This window comes from Heptranchias perlo, chromosome 16 (assembly GCF_035084215.1).
Source record: "Heptranchias perlo isolate sHepPer1 chromosome 16, sHepPer1.hap1, whole genome shotgun sequence".
NCBI lineage: Eukaryota > Metazoa > Chordata > Chondrichthyes > Hexanchiformes > Hexanchidae > Heptranchias > Heptranchias perlo.
This window is the reverse complement of record NC_090340.1, coordinates 8,836,488-8,861,413: the sequence shown is the minus strand read 5'-3', so window position 1 is coordinate 8,861,413 and position 24,926 is coordinate 8,836,488. Positions and strand designations below refer to the sequence as shown.

Here is a 24,926-nt window from a genome sequence, read left to right as displayed (position 1 = left end):
GGAAAAATGACTCGATATGGAATGGTGAGTCTCTCGACTGAAAATTTGTAATTTTTCCTTGTATACTTTGGATTGAATGGGCCCTGTCCTCAACTCAGTATTGCTCCCTCTTGTTTATTTTTGTAGGATGTGGCAAAAGAGAATGCTTTAAAGAATGTGTAATGTCCTGACTTCTACTTCCATCCTTGTACACAAAACTTAATCATCAGCAGCAGGATATGGTCACAAGTAAAATGGATTATACAGAATGCAAGAAACACATGGAAGTAAAGTACAATTGTTAATTTAAGTAGACATTTTATTGAGTCATTGAGTACAGGTTTGTAAGACCCTTGGTAATAGTTTTTAACAGAATTTATCAACCAGCAGCAAACCTAAGCTTGCTACCACAGCCTCATAACATCACGGTGGAACAGCTCGAACTTCCAGTACTGTCCGTGACTGTGCTGCCTCTTGGCAAACCCGGAGTCAACCATTAAAAAAAAGTGCAATGGTGAACAAAACACTTAAGCCAATTCCCCCTCCCCCCCCCCAATACAATCAATGGACGACATAAGTAACCTGTTCTACCATGATACAAGTCTGTTGGTGAGGGGCAATTCCAGGCTACAACCCACAAAGAGCATGATCACAAAGATTTCCAGGCCAATCTTAATAACTGGTCAGAAGGAGAAACATTCAATCATTTTCCCGTAGACATATCAATATAAGAACAAATGTGAAGCCAAGCAACCAGCCACAGGACTGGACTTAAAGCATGCAATCTTTGCATCTACTTAGTATGGGACTCACTGCTGACAGCGTCTAAACTTTTCACCAATAAAGCACACTGGAGCGAAGTAAGCTGCAGGAAGGCACTACTCACTGTTGGCAGCACCTAAACGACAAGGCACAGTTTATGCAGCTTCCGGCAATGCGCAAAAAGTGGGCATAATAACAGAATTAGTGCAGGTCAAATGCAAACAGATGGATGACTGATTGAGGTCCTGTGGAAAGAAAATCAGACAAGGATAAAAACAGGGACGGTGGTCTGAAAATTCCCAGGAGTGCAGGGGCTCGGTGTAGAAAAGTAGCATGGAGAACCTTTTAACCATTCCAGCTGTACAAATCTGTGCCTTCAAGAAAGCATAAGAAGCCGATACTTTAGTCAGCCACAGTTAATTTACTTTAGACGCAGTATGAAAAATCACATTTAACAGAATGCAGTGGGAACTCTGAGCTGTAGTTACTGAGAGTGTTGATGCCCCAGTGGACCAGCCCTACTTACTCTAATTAAAACCCCACAAAAGTTGGAAGGTTTTTCCCCCCCCCCCTCATACTGGACATTTCTACAATTAACATTCATCACACAATAACAGAATACAATATCTCACTGCCATACTCTGTACAAATACTCCCGTTTCTGGCTGTGGTTGAAAGCTGAGTTTCTCTCGCCCCCAGGTCTTCCTCCTTTCTCGGGTGCTTTATTTGGAGACTTTGTGGATGCCATGTGCAAGGTACCCCACATTGGCAGAGGTGACTCCAGCAACAGAGATTCGGCCATCCTTGGTCATGTAAATGGAGAATTCCTTCGTCAGATGCTCTACCTGCAGTTAAGAAACGAGACACAACTGAGTTCCATTGACCCATGCCATGGAGTAGTGAAAAATAAACACAGAATTGTTTGTTCTACAAAATGAATTCAGTCCTAGTGGCAAAGAGTTAAATACTACATACCAGGGACTGATGATTTGGGTTTCCCCATACAGTGGGAATCACTCAAACTGCCCTCATGCCTCCCAGCAACTGAATACAGAGCACTCTGCAAAAACAGCACCCTGACCCGATTCATTTCTGCAAACACAGCAGATAGGAACACAGGAACAGGAATCAGCCATTCAGCCCCTGGGGCCTGTTCCGTCATTTAATTAGATCATGGCTGATCTGCATCTCAACTCCATTTACCCGCCTTTGCTCCATATCTCAATACCTCTGTATCTAGCGAATCCCTTTATCATTTTAAATACCCTGATTAGATCACCCCTCAACCTTCTAAACTCAAGAACTGAGCTTGGGATAAATTTAGCAATCGCTGGGAAAGTGCTCCTGAGCTCTGGGAGAATTAGGGAGGGAGTCCTTAGGGTTTGCAAGTGGTCCTGGGATCAGAGAAGAGCTGCAATGAGGCCTACGTGTTTGTGAGCACTGAGAAGGGCATGAATTTTGGAATTGGGGGCGGGCATATTATGAGGAGAGAGGCCTGTGGTCCAGCAGGACTGGGGAGGGAGTTTCAGAGCAATGAACAGCTGGCTGTATTAGAGAGGCCGGGTCTGGCAACCTTGTAGGGGTGGAGAGCTCAGGAGAATGAGGCAAACTACCCTCAGCCCCATTTCGATTAGGCACCACCCTCCTACTGTGTTCCCACCCATCAACCTTTGTTCCTAGCTAGTCTGCAGCCCCCTTTGGACCCTCGGGCATTCCCGCCACCATCGCTTTCCCCATCGTTAGCAGTCCCTGTCTAAGTTTCTGCCATAATGCATTTAAGGGTAAATTCTGCCTCTGTGCTGCTGGAGCACACCAAGAGCGATTGTTGGGGAACAGCATACTTGCACCCGATCATCAGTCCCTTTAAATGAATGGAAAATTTATCCTTTAGCACATTATTATTTTTAGCGACTTAAAAGCGTCGTCAACATAAATCTCCAGATTTTTTAAAACTAGATTTTCTACAGAAATAAAGAGGTGAGTGACCAGGAAAGAAACCCATTCTTAATGACCACTCTCTATTTTCTAACCGTCATCAAAGACAATCACAGGTGCTGTTTGTATAGAATTCATAGCAGTTGTTAATAAGTTTATATAAATGTTTCTATTTTCCTGTAATAAAGGTTTGTAAATCCAATCCCTGTTGTCTTTTAGAAAATGTAAAGAAACTCAGTTCACCACAGGTTCCAGGGGACATTAAGCCAAGCTAATGCACAGATTGCATTCTGGGAAATTCTGCACACACAGATACAGACTGCCCAATGCTCAGATTGTACAGATGTGATTGTAACCTCTGTCCCGATGCAGAGGTACAAATATCCAGTTGAAGCCCAAGTCTTGAAGTAAAATCATTAAAAGGCTCAAAAGGCAATTCAGTAGGTAAATAATCATATTGCAAAAAGTGTAATAATTTTAAATTTTATTTAAAACTTTATTTTGAATGTTAGAAATCTGAGGAAAAAAGGGTAGCTGTTTTTCAAAAAAAGCATTGAGTGATTTGATTGGTTCAACAAACCGTGACAGTGAAATGTTTACATAGGGTTTTGTCACTATAAATGTCGAATACAGATTTCTATGTATTTACAATGTTCAACGTTGACAAAAAATGTGACTTGAAATCGTGACCCAGGAAGTAAGATTTGCGCACAGGAAGTGTGCACCCTATGTAAGATTTTTAAGATGTACTGTATTGTAGTGGTTATGGTACTGGACCGAATATCAGAGGTCCTGAGTTCAAATCCCACCACAGAAAATTGTGAAATCTGAATTCAAGAAATCTAATAATTTGTGGGCTGGCATCACAAATCTACTGGATTGTCGTAAAAATCCTACCGATTCATCAATGTCCTTCAAGGAAAGGAACCTTGCCACCTCTACCCTGTCTGGTCTACACGTGACTCCAGTCCCACTTAAGTGGCTGAGCGCAAGTCACTTAGTTGTAAAGTAATCACTCGCGGCAATAAATGCGGCCTTGCCAATGTCGCCCACAGAACAAATAAAAGAACGACACATGGATATTTTCATTGACTGCATACAAAATATAAACCTAGAAATCCCAGGGGTTCTCCCCATCTCCTGTTGTTTCTCTAGGGGTTCTGAATTTAGGACAGGAGATGGGGAGAATTCCTGGTCCGTAATGCATAATTGAATAAGAATAGAGGTGCTAAATGTTACACAAAACTGGCACTCTCCCTGGGCTCTGTCCCAGCTTCAACTCTCAGTCCCAGGAATGTCTCCACTCCAGCCTCAGCCCCATTAACACTTTGACCTGCCCCAATCCCCAGTTGCCAGGTGACAGGAAACTATCACCATCCCATCTCCAATTGAACTTGGACCTCCAGCTCCCTTGTCCGACTGCTCTGCTCCCCAGCTCCATGGACCTCTCCCCACCTGTGTGGTCCGTGGATCGGCCCCATGCTGTGTTCCCTGTCTGAATGCTCCATTACCACCCCCAACCCATGCCCTGGGCAACCTGCGAGTAATGCCACAGAAGATCTATTGATATGGTTAAAGATTACTCCTCTGATTGAATAGCTGTCTTAGAATTACCTGTTCTTGTTTGAGTCCTGTGAAACAAAACATTCCAATCTGGTCGGTGATGTGCTGCCAGTTATGGATTGAGCCTTCCTTCTTCAGGTTTGACACCAGCTGCTCTCTCATACTGATGATGCGGTTTGCCATTCCTTTCACCTCCTCTAGCCTGATCAGGGGCAAAACAAAGAGAGGATAATTCACTACAAGAGCCTTTCTGCTGCTGCAGAAGAGACAGAGGTACTTCTTAAACTACTTTAAAAAAAAATTAAGCTCATCAAGATGAGGGATGGTAGTGCTGAAGAATGAAACACTTTCCATTTCAGGCACCCAGCGTCAGAATCGAGCACTCCCAAGTTAGATATAGCACGGTTAGACGTGAGGTTCCTTCAACTCTGTCTCAACAATGTGCCTTTGCCCCAGCCTCAGAAGAATGTCACCTACTGTACCAGCGTGACATTTTTCTATTTTCCATGCCAACCATCCTGTAACCTCTCTGGGTGAAATTGTCAATCAGTGCCAAGTTAGAGACAGTTCTGTGCTGTGGGCCCTCCTGCCAGTGGAAACAGTTTCTCCCTATTTACTCTATCAAAGCCCACCATAATTTTGAACACCTCTATTAAATCTCCCCTTAACCTTCTCTGCTCTGAGGACAACAATTCCAGCTTCTTCAGTCACGTTCAAGCAGAAACCTTCGAGCACCGATATCCTAACTTTTCTTCATCAATGCGGTGCCGGTCCCAGCTGGCCCCCTAACTCTGGGTTGCCTCCGATGCCAGGACTCCGGAGCTACAAAGAATCATTAAAACATCCTAAGAATCATTTGTACAGAAAGAATGGTCCTTTCCTTTCGAATTCTGCAGGAACCAAGTTTAAAGGAGCCCATATTTGGGAAGGGGAAAGGGGGGCAGTTGTAGCCAGTTTAATTGGCAACTCTAATGACCATCCCCTGGATAGGGAACAGAGTTGTAGGTCGAGCCTTCAACTTTCTGTCCACCTGGAGGTCATAAAAAGAACAAGGCCAGTTGGGCAGAGTTCTTCTGAGAAGCAAGCCTGAAAATTTAAGAATAGAGCCAGTCAGATTTCAGCTAGGGGCTGACCAGAATGAAACAGTAGCCCACAAACTGGGGCAGTTTATCATTTTCTTGATGATGCGGAGGAACTGAAATGAGTTGAAGCAAGGTGAAAATCTGTTATAACTATTCCTCTGTACATTGACTAATTGACAGTAAAATAAAGCAGGTTAACAATTTGTATCTGGCTTTGTTCCATTAAAAAGTTAATCAGCCTGTCTTTTATAAGCCTGGAGAAGTACATGTGAGGACAAGTGTGAAGATCCCGATATCCAGTTCATATATAACCCCCCACCCACCCCTCAAACAGGCTGCGTTATCGTACATCTAGAGATTGGAGAGCAAAAGTAAACTTATGATTGAACTAAGGAAGGATATACTTGCTTTAGAGGCAGTGCAACAAAGGTTCACTAGATTGATTCCTATGAAGAGAGATTGAGTAGAATGGGCCGATACCCTCTGGAGTTTAGAAGAATGAGAGGTGATCTCATTGAAACATATAAGATTCTGAGGACTTGACAGGGTAAATGCTGAGAGGCTGTGTCCCCTGGCTGGAGAGTCTAGAACTAGGGGCATAGTCTCAGGATAAGGGGTCGGCCATTTAGGACTGAGATGAGGAGGAATTTCTTCACTCAGTGGGTTGTGAATCTTTGGAATTCTCTACCCCAGAAGGCTGTAGATGCTGAGTTGTTGAGTATATTCAAAGCGGAGATCGATAGATTATTGGACTCTAAGGGAATCAAGGGATATGGGGATCGGGCAGGGAAGTGGAGTGGAGGTCAAAGATCAGCCATGATCTTATTGAATGGCGCAGCAGGCTCGAGGGGCCTTATGGCTTACTCCTGCTCCTATTTCTTAAGTTCTTATGACAATGTCAATAGATTTAAAAGGAGAGATACTAGAGAGAAATAGATTAAAACATTTTTAATATAGTAAACATTTTTGAGAAGGATCGGGACACAAACTCCGGGGGCCATGGTCAAGCCATTTCTAAGCTCAGCCACTAAATGAGACCATGTAAAAGCCTTGGTTTCACCTTATGTGAAGGATAGTGAAAGCCTGACGCTGGCCAATGCCTCATTCCGGCAGGGAGTGCAGTCGTGGGAACTGTTTGCCTTCTGGTACCTCTGCCAATGGTCATTCTCCATGTGTGAGCCTAGATGGGGAGTATTGGCACAACCTGACCATTGGAGGGAGGGATCACAGCAGAGACCTTTCCTCCCAGCCGAGGTGTTGTAGCACCCCCTACAGCCACCCCAGCTGAAATCAGCTTATGCAGCACGCACCGAGTCCTTCCTACACCACATGGCTTAGCGACTAAATAAAGAAAGAACTTGCATTTAAATAGCACATATCACAACCTCAGGATGTTACAAAGCCACTGAAGTACTTTTGAAGTGTAGTTACTGTAATGTAGGAAATGCGGCAGCCAATTTGTGCAAATCGTACAAACAGCAACATGATAACGATCAGATCATCTGTTTTAATGACGTTGGCTGAGGGATAAATATTGACCAGGACACTGGGGAGAACTCCTCTGCCCTTATGGGAGTGGTCTGTGCTGCTGAACCCAAGGAAAATATCTTGTGCACAAACATAACACACTGCAGGGAAAGATCACATACCTATATGGTTTCACTCAAGACACCAAACTTTTAAGAGGGGTAGGGTCAAAGGCTTCCATAATGGCTCGGTGGGTAACTGCACCAGTGTGGTACTGAATAATAGACCAGAAAGCTGACACTCAGTGCCTTGGGTCTTCACCATCCGAGCCTTTGCTCCCCCTCAGCAATTTTCAACAGAGTCAGGAGAGTCAGCGTCCTTTGTATAAATCGGTTGCTGCAGGCAGAGCTTGAAGACGTCAGGGTCTTTGAACCGCACTCACCATTCTTTTCTGAGCTCTGCAGTGTTCATGATGGTGGCGGCGATGCGAGCTCCGTTTAACGGCGGGTTGGAATACAAGGGGCGGATCAGGATCTTCAGCTGGGATTCCACACGCTTCGCCTCATCCGGGTCGCTGCAAATTACTGTGAATCCACCCACACGCTCACCTGAAAGGTTAAAGAAACCCCATTAATCCGCTGCAGTTGAGCAGTCGCACCCAGAAGGCAACAGAGCAGCCATTCGTCACGGAATCTATTTAGCAGTTTAGCATTAAGCTCGAGAGAAGCCTAGGGATTGCTTTCTTTCCAGTTTTCTGCTTTAACCCACCGCTTCTGAAATTTCCTCGCTGGGATTGCATGCCACGGGCACCGGCAGCATTCCCAAGTCCTTCTCGCTTGAGTCTCCTCAAGGAACACTACAGGCTATTCGACAATAGCGGGGGGTTACAGCTGAGCTTGTCCTTAGCTAACGTCCACCAGCTGGGAGCAATGGATAGTGAACAACTGGTTGATATTTTTTTTTTATTTCCCCTCCCAGCCCATAGGTCCTGAAGCCAATTATAACATTCAAACCCCCACAGCAGAAGTCTTTCAGAGAAATTTTCCTCCTTGGCTTTGTGTTGCCATTCACTCCATGGAGAAGAACAATACAGCCAATCTGCCTGGGGTCGAAACCAAACTGCCTGGGGTCACAGTCTTATCACCACAGCCAACCTGCCTGCTTTATTACCACGGGGTCACAGCTTTATTACCACAGCCAACCTGCCTGCTTTATCACCACAGCTAACCTGCCTGCTTTATTACCACGGGGTCACAGCTTTATCACCACAGCTAACCTGCCTGCTTTATTACCACGGGGTCACAGCTTTATCACCACAGCCAACCTGCCTGCTTTATTACCACGGGGTCACAGCTTTATCACCACAGCTAACCTGCCTGCTTTATTACCACGGGGTCACAGCTTTATTACCACAGCTAACCTGCCTGCTTTATTATCACGGGGTCACAGCTTTATTACCACAGCCAACCTGCCTGCTTTATTACCACGGGGTCACAGCTTTATTACCACAGCTAACCCGGCTGTGGACATAGCTTTATTGCCACAAAGCTGTACATTGGCAGTTGCTTTTAATATTCCTCCTTAAAAAAGGGGATATTCCCCCCTTCTTTAAGTTTCTCCCCAGTCTCACATCACTTCACAAAGTCACGACTTATTTTTGAGCTAAGTCCCATGCATGTGCTTTAATGGCATAAGTTAAGCTTCCAGAGCTTCTCCAGTGGCCTAAAAGAGATGTCCACACAATTTCCAGCAGGAATCACTGTGCAGTGATCAGGAGCAAGAATCCTGATCAATTTTACACCTCTCTAACCCAGGGCACTGGGACCAACTGAGAGGGTGCAACTGTTGTCCTGCTTGAGATCAGCTAACTCTGCACAGACCAACAACTAGCCCTGGGGCCTTCTGGTCTATTTAGCAGAGTACTGCACCGGGCATCACATTGAGGAGCTCACAAAGCACATTCCTGATCTCAACTAGGTCACTGTGGGGAGGTATAAAGTAAATACCAGGCACAGCCGCATGGGGAGTGAGAGATTCATGATAATCACCATCCACCCCATCTGCTCCCACACATGTTCCCAGTGTTTGGATATAGGAGCGGTACTAGCAGAGGGCTTGGGGTGCCAGTTTCCAACTCAGCCTCTCCACTAGGCAAGCTGGGAGAACGGAGAGACTGTAGGAGGAGAAAGAGTTACTTTAAAAAAAACAGCTGAACAATTAATGTGCAAGCGATTCCCTCACTGATTTGGAGTCTGTACACATTTGGGAACTGTTCAACCCCAAAATTAACTGCATTGACCAACTGAAAGGTATCCAAGGATATTTACTTACCATAGAGCCCCATGTTCTTAGCATAGGACTGTGACAGAACCAGGTTAATGCCCTGCTCAATAAAGTAGCGCATGGCCCAGGCGTCTCGGTCAGCATCTCCACTGGCAAAACCCTGATACGCCATGTCGAAGAACGGGAAGAGATTTCTTTGCTGAACACGAAAAGAAAGGAAATTTAAAAAAAATTCAGCTTCACGCTCTGATTGGTTTAATATCCTTTAATTTATCGATGTTTGAGTTATGTCATTTAATATGCTGTATCCTATATCCTATCATTGGATACAATTTTTTTTATTCATTCATGGGATATGGGCGTCGCTGACAAGGCCGGCATTTATTGCCCATCCCTAATTGCCTTGAGAAGGTGGTGGTGAGCCGCCTTCTTGAACCGCTGCAGTCCGTGTGGTGAATGTGCTGTACCGTGTCTCCTATTATACACTGGATACAATGTGCTGTACCGTGTCTCCTATTGTACACTGGATACAATGTGCTGTACCGTGTCTCCTATTGTACACTGGATACAATGTACTGTATCGTGTCTCCTATTATACACCGGATACAATGTGCTGTATCGTGTCTCCTATTATACACCGGATACAATGTGCTGTATCGTGTCTCCTATTATACACCGGATACAATGTGCTGTATCGTGTCTCCTATTATACACCGGATACAATGTGCTGTATCGTGTCTCCTATTATACACCGGATACAATGTGCTGTATCGTGTCTCCTATTGTACACCGGATACAATGTGCTGTATCGTGTCTCCTATTGTACACCGGATACAATGTGCTGTATCGTGTCTCCTATTATACACCGGATACAATGTGCTGTATCGTGTCTCCTATTGTACACCGGATACAATGTGCTGTATCGTGTCTCCTATTATACACCGGATACAATGTGCTGTATCGTGTCTCCTATTATACACCGGATACAATGTGCTGTACCGTGTCTCCTATTGTACACTGGATACAATGTGCTGTATCGTGTCTCCTATTGTACACTGGATACAATGTACTGTATCGTGTCTCCTATTGTACACTGGATACAATGTGCTGTATCGTGTCTCCTATTGTACACTGGATACAATGTGCTGTATCGTGTCTCCTATTGTACACTGGATACAATGTGCTGTATCGTGTCTCCTATTGTACACTGGATACAATGTGCTGTATCGTGTCTCCTATTATACACTGGATACAATGTGCTGTATCGTGTCTCCTATTGTACACTGGATACAATGTACTGTATCGTGTCTCCTATTATACACTGGATACAATGTGCTGTATCGTGTCTCCTATTATACACTGGATACAATGTACTGTATCGTGTCTCCTATTATACACCGGATACAATGTGCTGTATCGTGTCTCCTATTATACACCGGATACAATGTGCTGTATCGTGTCTCCTATTGTACACTGGATACAATGTACTGTATCGTGTCTCCTATTGTACACTGGATACAATGTACTGTATCGTGTCTCCTATTGTACACCGGATACAATGTACTGTATCGTGTCTCCTATTGTACACCGGATACAATGTGCTGTATCGTGTCTCCTATTATACACTGGATACAATGTGCTGTATCGTGTCTCCTATTATACACTGGATACAATGTGCTGTATCGTGTCTCCTATTATACACTGGATACAATGTGCTGTATCGTGTCTCCTATTGTACACTGGATACAATGTGCTGTATCGTGTCTCCTATTGTACACTGGATACAATGTGCTGTATCGTGTCTCCTATTGTACACTGGATACAATGTACTGTATCGTGTCTCCTATTGTACACTGGATACAATGTACTGTATCGTGTCTCCTATTGTACACTGGATACAATGTGCTGTATCGTGTCTCCTATTATACACTGGATACAATGTGCTGTATCGTGTCTCCTATTATACACTGGATACAATGTGCTGTATCGTGTCTCCTATTATACACTGGATACAATGTGCTGTATCGTGTCTCCTATTATACACTGGATACAATGTGCTGTATCGTGTCTCCTATTATACACTGGATACAATGTGCTGTATCGTGTCTCCTATTATACACTGGATACAATGTGCTGTATCGTGTCTCCTACAAGATATTTCTGAAAATTCGTTACGGGGTTTGTGTACTTTTCCACTTTTTCTTTCAGTGTTATTAACACATTAGAATACAGCCCCCTCTACTCCCAGCAACATGTTTTATTATGGTCCCACATGCACAGGAACTATTCAGAGATTACTGAACCATCAGAGGAGACTTTCAACCCATCAGTCTTGGCCAGATCCCAACCATAAATGTGCTTGAACATATTGTGCAACCCAGTCCCAAAGAAACATACTGACTGCTGAAAAAGATAAGCGTCCAACAGTGCAAATAAGCTGAAGATCAGTAAACATTCATTCAGTGCACTATTGAATCTCAACTGTTAACTTTGCTCCCTCAGCAAAGTACACAGATTACATATCAGGTCCAGTAACTCCTCCCAGCCAGCTTCCTGGTCTGTGTTGAACTTGGTTTCAGCCATATTACAAATGACCTTGACATCCCTTGACTGGGGATGGGAAAAAAGGAATGAGCCAGGGTTCCTGGTCCAAATTGGTATCCAGCATTTCCTATGGAAAAACGCACACATGGACACTGGGAGAGGATAAAATTGACTATGATGCCCCACACAATTGAATATTCCACCAATACTCCCCATATAGGTTCACATGAAAAGAATGGCCACTTGAGAGCGAGGTATTGGAGAGCACCAAGCATCTGTGGAAGTGGATGAGTCAGCATCTCTGGGAGCCAGTAGGATAGAAAATTGGGAAGAATAATAACGAGGCTTCCCCCTTTAACTAAGTATGTGAAGAGAGAGATAGAATTTGTGAATGGTGGATGGGGGGGTGTGGGGGAGGGAGGCAGGGTACACAAGTGAGGGAGACGGATGTGGATAAAGGGTTTTGGCTTCAAAATCCAACACTTAAAAATACTGCAGAGCCATCCCTCACCTTGACGACGGCAGCCAGCTCCTTCCACTGCTCAGGCTTTGGGTCTACTCCTGTGGGGTTGTGAGCGCAGGCGTGAAACAGGATGATGGCCCTCTCTGGAATTTTCTGCAAGGGATACAAGAATTATCCAAATAAAAATCCAAATATGCTTCCTTCAAAGTTGCAAAGGCCTAACAAACTTTTTAAACCCATACTTTTACAAGTTTCTGGTATTTTGTTCCCATGATTCCTAGTACAGCATAGTCTCTGTGCAGTCTCGAATCCACAGCTGCAAATCCAGTAAATAACTCCCAGAATATTCAGCACCCAGCAACACATCCATGCTTCAGTACTGAAGCTGCTACACTGTTAGTTTTAAAGCAGTGGTTGGGAGCCTTTCCTTGGCCACTGTTGAGGAACTGCAAGGAGGACAGAGCTCAGAATCTGCTAATTTTTGCTCAGAGCAGAACTAGTCCATCTACTTTTGAGTTAACTTGACACCACAGCACTTAGAAACAGATGGGATGTTTGCATCCCTGAATTCCCCCATTCATAAAACAGCTTAACTGGTCATTCGTCTCAGTTGGTGCTTGTGGGACAGTCCTGTGCTCACAATAGGCTGCAGTGTTCCCATACATAATAGTGTCCACTCTTCAAAAGTAATTAATTGGATGTAAACCCCTTTGGAACGTCCCTATAATGTGAAAAGGCATTATAAAAATGAAAGTTCTTTCTCCATTGCATGGCCTTTCATGACTGGATCTTAATCATGATCTCTCTCCCTCTTTGCCATTCTGACAGTGGCCAGTTATGGGCCAACAGTAGTAGGTTATACAAAGTAATCCCACCCCCCCCACCCCATTTTATTTTCCCCTTCTCTCTTGGCTTCTTGGGCCACACCCCATCTCTGGTCACAACAAATGGACAGGGTCAGTCCTGCCAGTAAGCCACATGGTGGGTGTAAGAAATTTTTGTGCTGTGTCCACTTGAACTATGAAAAGCATTCATCATTACAGTTATAGAATCTGTCTGTGTGTTCAGAGAGCACACTTTCGAGTTGTAGTTAGTATGAAGCATTGTTGATGGCAGTGTAATTTGAGGTCACGAACGGAGAGTTATCGCTCAGGTTAATTGCACATTAACATTTATTAAGCTTGAGTGTATTTTTCTCCCTCCTAAGCATACTGGCACCAGTACAATAAGATTATTGACAAAACTTTACCAACTCCTGGCCCAAATTAACAATAACACTTGAACTCTTACCTCGGTAATCCGAATTGCAGGCAGTCAGAAATCAACCAGTATACAAAACTTTTTAGCCAATTACAGATGTCACTAACAGTTAAGTCCATTTTTGGAATCAATACCTCTGGGTCAGATTGTAGTGACTGTTTGCACTTCACAGTAAGTAAGAACCATAAATGTTGTTGCATCGTAGTTTGGCTTATGGCCTTTCTCCTATTGCCTGCGAGAGCGGTTTTGTTTTTTGTTCATTGCATCTGTCGCTATTATAGTAGTAAACAATTTTACAACACCAAGTTATAGTCCAGCAATTTTATTTTAAATTCACAAGCTTTCGGAGGCTACCTTCTTCCTCAGGTGAACGATGTGGAAATGAAGTCCTCGAAATGAAGTCGCATTTATAATTCACAGAACAATGCTGGTGATAACAGACAGTTTTTTCAACTGCCCGTTGCCAAGGCAATCAGTGTGCAGACAGACAGGTGTTACCTGCCAGGTCTCAGAATATACAAATCACCAAAAAAAACAACAAACAAAAAAAAACAGAGATAGAGAGGTAGAAACATAGAAAAGACAGCAACTGACCTGTTATATTAAAAACAGATAACATTTGTTCGCTGGTGGGGTAACGTGTAGCGTGACATGAACCCAAGATCCCGGTTGAGGCCGTCCTCATGGGTGCGGAACTTGGCTATCAATTTCTGCTCTACGATTTTGCGTTGTCGTGTGTCTCGAAGGCCGCCTTGGAGTACGCTTACCCGAAGGTCGGTGGCTGAATGTCCTTGACTGCTGAAGTGTTCCTAGTAAGAACGGGATATGACGCTCGACTCATCGATCGACAGTTCCGACGGGCCACAGCAAAAAATCGCATAGACCTCCTCAGGAGACTAACACGGGACGCAACCAACAGAGTACCCTTTGTCGTCCAGTACTTCCCCGGAGCGGAGAAACTACGCCATGTTCTCCGCAGCCTTCAACATGTCATCAATGACGACGAACACCTCGCTATGGCCATCCCCACACCTCCACTACTCGCCTTTAAACAGCCACCCAACCTCAAACAGACCATCGTTCGCAGCAAATTACCCAGCTTTCAAGAGAACAGCGTCCACGACACCACACAACCCTGCCGCGGTAACCTCTGCAAGACATGCCAGATCATCGACACAGATACCACCATCACACGAGAGGACACCACCCACCAGGTGCATGGTTCATACTCCTGTGACTCGGCCAACGTTGTCTACCTCATACGTTGCAGGAAAGGATGCCCCGGAGCATGGTACATTGGCGAGACCATGCAGACACTGCGACAACGGATGAACGGACACCGCGCAACAATCGCCAAACAGGAGGGTTCCCTCCCAGTCGGGGAACACTTCAGCAGTCAAGGACATTCAGCCACCGACCTTCGGGTAAGCGTACTCCAAGGCGGCCTTCGAGACACACGACAACGCAAAATCGTAGAGCAGAAATTGATAGCCAAGTTCCGCACCCATGAGGACGGCCTCAACCGGGATCTTGGGTTCATGTCACGCTACACGTTACCCCACCAGCGAACAAATGTTATCTGTTTTTAATATAACGGGTCAGTTGCTGTCTTTTCTATGTTTCTACCTCTCTATCTCTGTTTTTTTTTGTTTGTTGTTTTTTTTGGTGATTTGTATATTCTGAGACCTGGCAGGTAACACCTGTCTGTCTGCACACTGATTGCCTTGGCAACGGGCAGTTGAAAAAACTGTCTGTTATCACCAGCATTGTTCTGTGAATTATAAATGCGACTTCATTTCGAGGACTTCATTTCCACATCGTTCACCTGAGGAAGGAGGTAGCCTCCGAAAGCTTGTGAATTTAAAATAAAATTGCTGGACTATAACTTGGTGTTGTAAAACAGTTTACAATTGTCAACCCCAGTCCATCACCGGCATCTCCACATCATGGCTATTATAGTAGCCTGTAGTTAGTGCTAATTAACAGCTTGCCTCTATCAAGCAAGACACACACACACACACACTCCCCCCTCCCCCGCCATCTTGGATGGCATTTTAGAAAACTATACAATTCAGACTCTCACCAGCTTGATATACAAGAACTGGCTAAAAGACACACTCACTGAAATATCCTCCAGTGCCCCTGCAAAATCAAAACCACAGGTCTTCGGATCATAATAACGGTAACTTTTGACTTCCAAGCCAGCATCTCTGAAGATAGGTGTGTGGTTGCCCCAGGATGGTTTGGGCAGATAGACCTCTCGGCTGTTCTTGTAGAACCGTTGCTGCAAGATAAAAGAAAGCGCCATTAACGTGACACATTGCTGTTGGGGGGTTATTGCAGCACTCCTGTCCTGCACCTCTCACAACCTACCCTTGCTTCGTGCCACCTGCTTCACCTTCCGCTTTACTCTGTTGTACATCGCTCCTGCTGTCTGCCCGCCACTCAATATTTTGCACGTCAAATCACAGGGGTAGGACAACATTTTGTTTTTAAAAAAAGTTTCATGAGGAGAGAAGAAAAATGAGGGCGGGGAGGGGAGAGGAAGAAATAAGTATTAAAAAAGTTCTTACTGAAGAGCCAGCCTGACTGAGTATTGCATTTCTCCAGACCTGATCTTATAACCAAAACATTGGAGCTATGTAGTTGTCATTTTACACAGTGATAAAAATACTTGACTGGTGCTTACTGGCAAATGCAAGACTTTTAAATATCGTAATAGTCACACAATTGAGATAATTAGACAGGCCAATTTTTTAAAAATAAAAAGGCTTGTTACTCAGTGGCTATTACTTCACTTCAAAACGTTCCATAAAACCAACCTACAAACGCAGAGATGTCAGATTATCCTAAGTGAGACGAATGGCTTCCTCGCACCTACTCAAATTTTACTCTTCCCTCCTGCTCCCAACTTGTATGTTTGCCAACTTCTACATTAGTTTCATCCTTCTTAGCTTGGAGCGGAGGTGGAAGAGCCCTGGAAGGCAGAGTGTTAAACACTCCCACGTCTCTCCGGAAGGCTTTAGAAAAAAAAGAGACACCAAAGTTGAAGGACCAAGGCTCATGGTTCAGGGTGCAACTAGCTTTCATAGTATCATAGTAGGCACAGCACAGGAGGCCATTCAGCCCATCATGCCTGTGCCGGCTCTTTGAAAGAGCTTTCCATTTAGTCCCATTCCCCTGCTCTTTCCCCATGGCCCTGTAAATTTTTTTCCTTCAAGTATTTATCTAATTCCCTTTTGAATGTTACTATTGAATCTGCTTTCACCACCCTTTCAGGCAGTGCATTCCAGATCATTACAACTCGCTGTGTAAAAAATGTTTCCTCACATCGCCTCTGGCTCTTTTGCCGATCACCTTAAATCTGTGTCCTCTGGTTACCGACCCTTCTGCCACTGGAAACAGTTTCTTTATCAAAACCATTCATGATCTTGAACACCTCTATCAAACCTCCCTTTAACCTTCTCTGCTCTGAGAACAATCCCAGCTTCTCCAGTCTCTCCACATAACTCAAGTCCGTCATCCCTGGTATCATTCTAGTAAATCTCTTCTGCACCCTCTCTAAGGTCTTGACATCTTTTCTAAAGTGTGGTGCCCAGAATTGAGCACAATATTCCAGCTGAGGCCTAACCAGTGTTTTGTAAAAGGTTTAGCATAACTTCCTTCCTTTTGTACTCTATGCCTCTATTAATAAAGCCCAGGATCCCATATGCTTTTTTAACAGCCTTCTCAACTTGCCCTGCCACCTTCAAAGATTTGTGTATGTGCACCCCCAGGTGTCTCTGTTCCTGCACCCCTTTTAAAAATGTACCATATAGTTTATATTGCCTCTCCTCATTCTTCCTACCAAAATGCATCACTTCACACTTCTCTGCGTTAAATTTCATCTGCCAAGTGTGAGCCCATTTCACCAGTCTGTCTATGTCCTCCTGAAGTCTGTTACTATCCTCCACATTGTTTACTGCATTTCCGAGTTTCATGTCATCTGCAAACTTTGAAATTATTCCCTCTATACACAAGTCCAGGTCATTAATATATATCAAAAAGAGCAGTGGTCCTAATACTGACCCCTGGGGAACACCAATGTATACTTCCCTCCAGTATGAAAAACAACTGTTCACCACTATTCTCTGCTTTCTGTCCCCTAGCCAATTTTGTATCCACACTGCCACTGTTCCTTTATTCCCATGGGCTTTATTTTTGCTCGGATGACTATTATGTGGTACTTTATCAAATGCCTTTTGGAAGTCCACATACACATCAACCACACTTTGAAGGTAATCAGAGAAAGGAGGTAAATTAGGATATAATCATGACAATCTTGAGTTTTAGAAGCCTGAAGACACTAGGAGGAAGGAAAGGCTAACAGAGGTAATTTCCACAGTTTAGAGGTGCTGGGGAAATATCTGTTTGCGTAAAAAATAATGCAACAAACCTTGATGTTAACAGAATGAGGAGTAAAAGTCTGTAGGATACTATATCTGCCGTTTAGGAGGTATGAGAAAGGCAAGTTCAGAGGAGTTAACACTAAAGCAGCATGAAATATATTCCAACAGACATCACTGCCACTTACCAGAAATTTGGCACCAACGGTCAGCGATCCAGTTCCTGAAATGGTCTGCACGGTGATGTACTAAAATCAAAAATAAGCCAAACATATCTTTGATTAATGATTGTGTGTTGCAAAAAATTAATTACAGCAATGTGCATTACAAGCCCATAGGTGGGGAGAAGTAGTCACTGAACAGCCAAAACAAGAGCAGTGAGATTGTAAGAAAGTAGTAGGACTTGAGGACTAAGTGATGCAGTGGGTCAAGGCAGGACCACATTTTCAACTACAGGGCCTGGGTGTGAAATGCAATCCAGACTGATGGGATGAGTAAGGGGGTACATGGTTCACACTCCTGTGACTCGGCCAACGTTGTCTACCTCATACGTTGCAGGAAAGGATGCCCCGGAGCATGGTACATTGGCGAGACCATGCAGACACTGCGACAACGGATGAACGGACACCGTGCAACAATCGCCAGACAGGAGGGTTCCCTCCCAGTCAGGGAACACTTTAGCAGTCAAGGACATTCAGCCACCGATCTCCGGTCAGCGTTCTCCAAGGCGGCCTTCGAGACACACGAACAACGCAAAATCGTCGAGCAGAAATTGATAGCCAAGTTCCGCACCCATGAGGACGGCCTCAACCGGGATCTTGGGTTCATGTCACGCTACACGTATCCCCACCTGCGGGGAAAAAAAAGCTATCTGTTTTTAATACAACTGGACATTTTCTCTCTCTCTGCCTTTTGGGTCTCATTCTCTCTCTGTCTGTGTAATCTGACCCATTGTGTATTCAGTATACTGGGATGTAATGTTTTCCGTGGCTAACCTGTCTGAACACCAACGGCACCTTTGATTGCTGTGATTGTCTCCCAGCCTAATATATGCGATGCGATTTTAAAACCCTTCACTCACTCACCTGACGAAGGAGGTAAGCTCCGAAAGCTTGTGATTTTCAAATAAAACTATTGGACTATAACCTGGTGTTGTAAGATTCCCTACATTTGTCCAACCCAGTCCATCACCGGCATCTCCACATCACGTACTTTCAGATGTTCTAGAATTCCCTCCATTAAACCCCTTTGTCTTTCCATTTCCCACTCCTCCTTGAGAACCCTTAAAACCCACCTCACATACCTATTGTCTCCTACTTTTGTTTGGTGTCCATTTTTTTCCGTTACTCCTCTGTGAAGCGCCTTGGGATGTTTTTCTATGTTGAAGGCACTATATAAATTCCAGTTATTGTTGCATCTAACCATGGTATAATTGACTTGAGAGTGCTTGATGCTGATGCTGGGTAACAAATTGATAAATGCTACATTGTTCTAGGCACTGACATTTCTCACCTTCACCATAAAATAAAAATCAAGTAAAAAGGAGAAACTGCTGCTGGGGACGTGATCCACCTTTGAGGGAATGGAAGGACCAAGTGAACTTGGCAGTGCATCCCAAGGAGAAGAGGCTTTCCAGGTCATGCTCACACGCCAGCCTATAACCTTACTGAATGGTACGAGTAGATCCTTGGGAACAGTAATGCATATGTGTGTTCAACACTAAGTTTCTTTTGGAAATACTCTTCTGAGTTTAAGGCCCATTGCTGGGGCAGAGCAGAGGGCGTTTTTACTTTGCATCCAACCTCTGCTATACTTATCTGGGAGGAATTAATGTTGATACGGGGTTCCAAATGGGAAAAAATGTTCCAAGATGTGTTGAGATTGCAATATGTACAGAACAAGTCACATCACTGAGACACAATAATGTAGTGTGAAGACAGAATGTGTAGCATCTGTCACAGACGAAGATATGCACATGGGACTCACCTGGCCCCGGCATTCACTCATGCTTTATCAGTATGTTTTAAAAAAAAAGCATCTCAGTGCTTTCCCCACTGAGGAGGGAGAGACAATTCCAAGTTGCCCAGCTGCTTTTGCACAACTCTGAGCATCATGTTACAGGGCAAAATTGGAGAGGGTAAGACGGTCTCCTACCTCTCATCCTCTATCTTCTGTAAACTTCAGCTCATCCAAAACTCTGCTGCCCATATCCTAAGCTGCACCAAGTTCCACTCACCCATCAATCCTGCCCTTGCTGACCACCTGGTGCCAAACGCTTTGAATTTAAATACTTCTCATCTGTGTGTTTGAATCCCTCCATGGCCTCATCCCTCCCTGTCTTTGTAACCTCTTTCAGTGCTACAACTCCCACACCCCCACCCCCAAACACTGTTTCTGTGATTTCCCTGTCTCTTGTGCATCTCCTCTCTGTTCACACTAGCATTGGCGGCTATGACTTCAGCTGCAGACGACCTTCCTTAAACCTTTCCACCTCCTTCTCCTGCTTTAAGACCCTCCTTAAAACGCACCTCTTTGACCAAGCTTTTGATCGCGCCTTGGCATCCATTTTCTCCTTACACCTCTGAAGAACCTTGGGATGTTACTTTAGGTTAAAGGATTGGGCTGGATAGAGATGATTGAGTGCCGTGTGCAATATGATATCTGAACTGCTGAAAGCTTGGTGATGACATTGCAAGGTCAGTATTAACTGCTTAATTAGTAATCTTCTCACATATTCGCTACTCTGTAGGGAAAATTCCTTCAATCTCAGGCCTTTTTGGCAACTTTGAACTTATATCCTCTAGTTCGTTTCTCTTGGCTTTCTTAAAACTTAGGTCATGTCATCTTTTCTCCAATGAAAACAAGCTCAATTGTGTCCTGTAATCTACCTCAACCTTTTGAAGGGACAATGTCCAAAACTGCACATAAATGTGACTGTCCCAGTGGTCTGTACAAGGTGAGAATAACTTGTTCATACTAACTGTCAAAAGGTCCCGCGGGTCATCCCAGTACCTGGATTAGTATCAACAGTTTCACATTAACTGGATAATAAATCATACCCAAATCCTTTCCCAGCTTTGATAAAGAGCATCCTTCCATGATGTACAAAAGCCACGTTTCCCCATCCAATAGGACCATTTATCTATCTTGAAATCCTCCTCGGCTGCTCCACTTATTCAGTCCAGAGCTCTAGGAGTGCTGTCACTCACCCTTCTGCTCGTCACCCAGCCCAATCTATTACAAAAAGCAGCCCCTTACCCTTCCACTCTTGATGACTTCACAGTTGTCTCCTAGAGCCAGCTCTGCACAGGCCTTGTTGAAGTCTGCCAGTCCACCGATAGGAAGATACTCTTTGTCCATTTTCTTTGCTGCAATTTGAGCCTCGGCCTGTTGAGATGGTTAAATACCAGGATACATATCAGTTCTAGTAAGGTCCATATGTTCTGACAAAACAGTTCAACTTGGAGAACGAAATGCAGAAGTAATGGATGGAGGCATCTTACATTTTATGTATAGCCCTCTGAAAATCTTGAGTAAGATTATTCACCTGCCTATGTCTTTCCTGAGAGGGACACCTGATTCAACCGGACTGTGTAAATGGACATGCTCTCGCAGAGATTTTTTTTGATGATGGTGCGGCTGTAACAGTATATTTCGCAATCTCATGTACAGCGTCCCTCTAGGATATTCCAGGCAAAATCTTTGATTTTGACAAAGGAGTTTATTATACAGGATAACACTTGGACTCTTACAGGGCAGTTATACATCAAAAGGCTGAGAAGACAACAAATTCTAAGCTTTTCTGTTGGGAGTTTGTCGGTTCAAGCACAAATTGTGTTAACTGCCTTGTGCCACCTTGCAGACTCATTCTTAAATATAAAGATTTAAGGATTTTAGTTTTTCACTTTGCCCCTGGGGGTGTCAGATAGCAATGGAAATCCTGGTGGCACAACTGAGGCATCAGGAATTGACTGAGTTAAGTCAAGGGAATATCACAGCTTCTATACAGGGGCATATGAAGTGAGTTCAGACCGTGTCAGAGAGCTATTTGTTACAGAATAGTACTTGTAATCGCAAGTGCCCAGGAACTCCCTCATGCAAACTCCCCTGAAAAACACACTCACATTCTTTATGATGGATTAACCATTCATTTGGTTGAAAAGGAAATGGTCTTTGTTAGAGAGTGTAAAACATATATGACTCAAACTGATGCGTCAAGATATTTTAGTTTGTTTGCCTTGTATATTCATTCCTCTCTCAATTCCTCCCCCCCTTCTCTGCAGGTGGTGCTGTCTCTTGTTGGGGTACAGTTGCCCAAGCGGTCACTCTATGTTTGAGCCCAGACAACAAGTGCCAGTGGGCCTATGTGAAGGACATCAAAACTGAGTCCGCTCCTGTTCCCATCCAATGTCCCACACACAGGCACTTTCTGGTGGATGGTCGCTGAGACCACTAGACCGGGCTGATTTCTGTCCCTTCCTAGCTGAGTGCCGACTGTAGCCCCACTCCCAACACCATCCACCTGTGATCAGCCAACTCAGCACAAACTGAGGGTCACATGTAAATGAGTAGCTAAACAGGAAAGAATCACTGGGATATTTTAAGGAGCTGGGTATCATCAACTATGCTTCGACAATTTCCTTCAACTCCTCCTGTACGTTGTGGTACATATTTTCAGCAGGGGTTTGGTGGTGGAGTGGTTATGATAATGGACTAGTAATCCAGAGGCTTGGATTAATAATCCAGAGAACAAGAGTTCAAATCCCATAGTCACAGTTTGGGAATTTGAATTCAGTTTAAAAAAAATAAATAAAAAGCTGGTTATCAGTAAAAGAGACCATGACGTTGTCGGATTGTCTTAAAACCCAACTGGTTCACTAATGTCCTTTAGGGAAAGGAAACCTGTCGTCTTTACCCGGTCTGGCTTATATGTGTCTCCATTCCTACACCAATGCGGTTGACTCTTAACTGCCCTGCGAAGTGGTCCAGCAGGACACTCAGTTGTATCACACTGGTACAGCGGTTCAAGGCGGCGGCCCACCACCACTTTCTCAGGGCTACTACGGTTGGGCAATAAACACCAACCCTGCCAACAACACGCACATCCCGAGAATGAAAAAAACCTCTTTTTGCCACTTTGCTCTGCTCTCTACTCAGCTGAATGACAGCCTATTCATCAGTACCTGGAGGTTGAAGGATAATCAAACTTTGGTTTAACAGGAATCTCAGCTTATAGTTCTGACCCTGCAGGTATGATCTTGATGTGAATAACAAAGTTGACAAGCAATAAGCATATTGCTTGGTGCAACATTTCAACAGACTGCACTGTAGACTCTATTAGCCAGACTCTTATCAAAAATAAGGACACTGCAAGTTCATAGTATTAAGAATCCCTCCCTTTGTTCTGTCTTGTCGAACTTACTCGTTAGGCTGGGAAGTGCAGCAATCTGGACTTAACGTTGTAAAGGATGGGACTGCTCAACCCCCAACTGATGGTCTTTCAATAACTTTATGAAGTTAACAAATCCTTTTTCTTCCCAGTTCTCTCCATGCCATGTACCAGCTTCAGCCAGCTCCCAGGTTTCTGCCAGCGCTGCTCTGTGCCAGAGTCCCTTGGATAGAGTCCGTGCGAGATATTGGATTATCACTCATTTAAAAAAAACACAAGGATGCTACATTCAACTCACCTTTCGGACACAGTTCAACACAAACGGTTTCCCGCTGTCGTCACGGTACGCACCGACCCCCAAGTTCATTTTCTTGGGATTGCTGTCACGCTTGAAAGCTTCAGTCACCCCAAGGATGGGATCGGGGGGACCCATTTCCACGTGTGACCACAAAGAGCTGGAAGATCATTAGAATACATGTTTCAGCAACAGTTTTCTGTGATGAGAGACTATTAATCTGAATTCACTTTAATATCGCATTTCTATTGCTTTTGAACAGTGACGACCTTGCATATTGGCTGGAAGGATAAATTAAGTCCGTAGTGAGATGAAGCTGAACATGCAGTTATGATAATATTATAATAACATTTATAATGATCAATATTATAAGATTTATATCAGTGTTTATAATATGTTATAAGCAGAGTTATGTTATTTTATAATAATCAGCATTTATAATGGAAACTGCCTATGTAAACTTGTCATGCTGTAATTACACCTTCCTGCCAATGGAACCACTGCAGTGCCACGACTGACAAGAGAAAAGTGTAATTACAGAGCAACAAGTTTACAATGAAGGAAAGAACAAACAAACTTGCACATATATTGCCTTTTACAATCTCTGGACGTCCCAAAGTGCTTCATAGCCAATGAAGTGCAGTCTCTAATGTTGGGAAATGCAGCAGCCAATTTGCGCACAGCAAGGTCCCAAAAACAGCAGGTTGATAAATGACCAGTTAATCTGTTTTTGGAGGTGTTGATTGAAGGTTAAATGTTGGCCAGCACAATGGGAAACCTCCTCTGCTCTTCTCTGAATAGTAAACTGGGGTCTTGTATGTCTGCCTGAGCAGGCAGATAGCGCTTCAGTTTACAGTCTAATCTAAAAGACAGCACCTCCAACAATGCAGCACTCCCTCAGTACAACAATGGTGTGTTACCCAAATTATGTGCTCAAGTCCTGAAGTAGGGCTTGAATCACTGAATTAATGGTGATACTTAGTACAGAGACATTGCTAAGCAGAGAACTCATGAAGTGGGGAAGAGACCACTTGTAGTTAGTGATGTTCCTCTGAACACAATTAAAACATTCAAAGCAAACTCAGCCCAAGAGAGCTGCGAACCACAAACATTACTTAAAGTCAGGGAAAGACTGACTGCAGGAACAGAAATGGGAATCATCTCTCAGTGTCTACACCACCGACCTCAAGCTTTGCATCAAAAGAGCATTAATCCGATATAATTAAGCCACAGTCTGACCCAATTGTGTCCTGCAGGAACACACAATGTTTGCACTAGCGAGAGGAGGCAGCTTAACAAGATCATCCCCAGTAATCGGTTTCCAAAGTCCAATATTACATCATAAAGCTAGGAGAGGGGAAAAAGGGGGCAGGGTGGAGGGGACAAGAGGTGACGCAGATGCTGGCAATCCAGGAGATCACGAAATTATGGTTAGATGCATCTTGGAGTGACTTTATGATCCGGGTAAACAATTTTAGCACTAGGGAAAGGACCATTCTCCAGCGATCAGCCAGTCCGT

The 24,926-nt window shown here is 44.1% G+C and overlaps 1 protein-coding gene across 1 annotated transcript in view; it reads right to left on the bottom strand.

Moving 5' to 3' along the window:
* Nucleotides 1–277: 277 nt before the first annotated feature.
* LOC137333470 (aspartate aminotransferase, mitochondrial-like) overlaps nucleotides 278–24,926 on the bottom strand; it is a 39,684-nt gene continuing 15,035 nt past the window's right edge. Inside the window, exons 2-10 of the mRNA XM_067997619.1 lie at nucleotides 23,411–23,567; nucleotides 20,982–21,110; nucleotides 17,912–17,971; nucleotides 15,461–15,622; nucleotides 12,127–12,231; nucleotides 9,120–9,270; nucleotides 7,231–7,396; nucleotides 4,291–4,441; nucleotides 278–1,586 (exon numbers count right to left, since the gene is read on the bottom strand). Coding sequence (XP_067853720.1) covers nucleotides 1,464–1,586; nucleotides 4,291–4,441; nucleotides 7,231–7,396; nucleotides 9,120–9,270; nucleotides 12,127–12,231; nucleotides 15,461–15,622; nucleotides 17,912–17,971; nucleotides 20,982–21,110; nucleotides 23,411–23,567 — 1,204 coding nt within the window. The 3' untranslated portion in view covers nucleotides 278–1,463. The remainder of the gene's footprint in view (nucleotides 1,587–4,290; nucleotides 4,442–7,230; nucleotides 7,397–9,119; nucleotides 9,271–12,126; nucleotides 12,232–15,460; nucleotides 15,623–17,911; nucleotides 17,972–20,981; nucleotides 21,111–23,410; nucleotides 23,568–24,926) is intronic.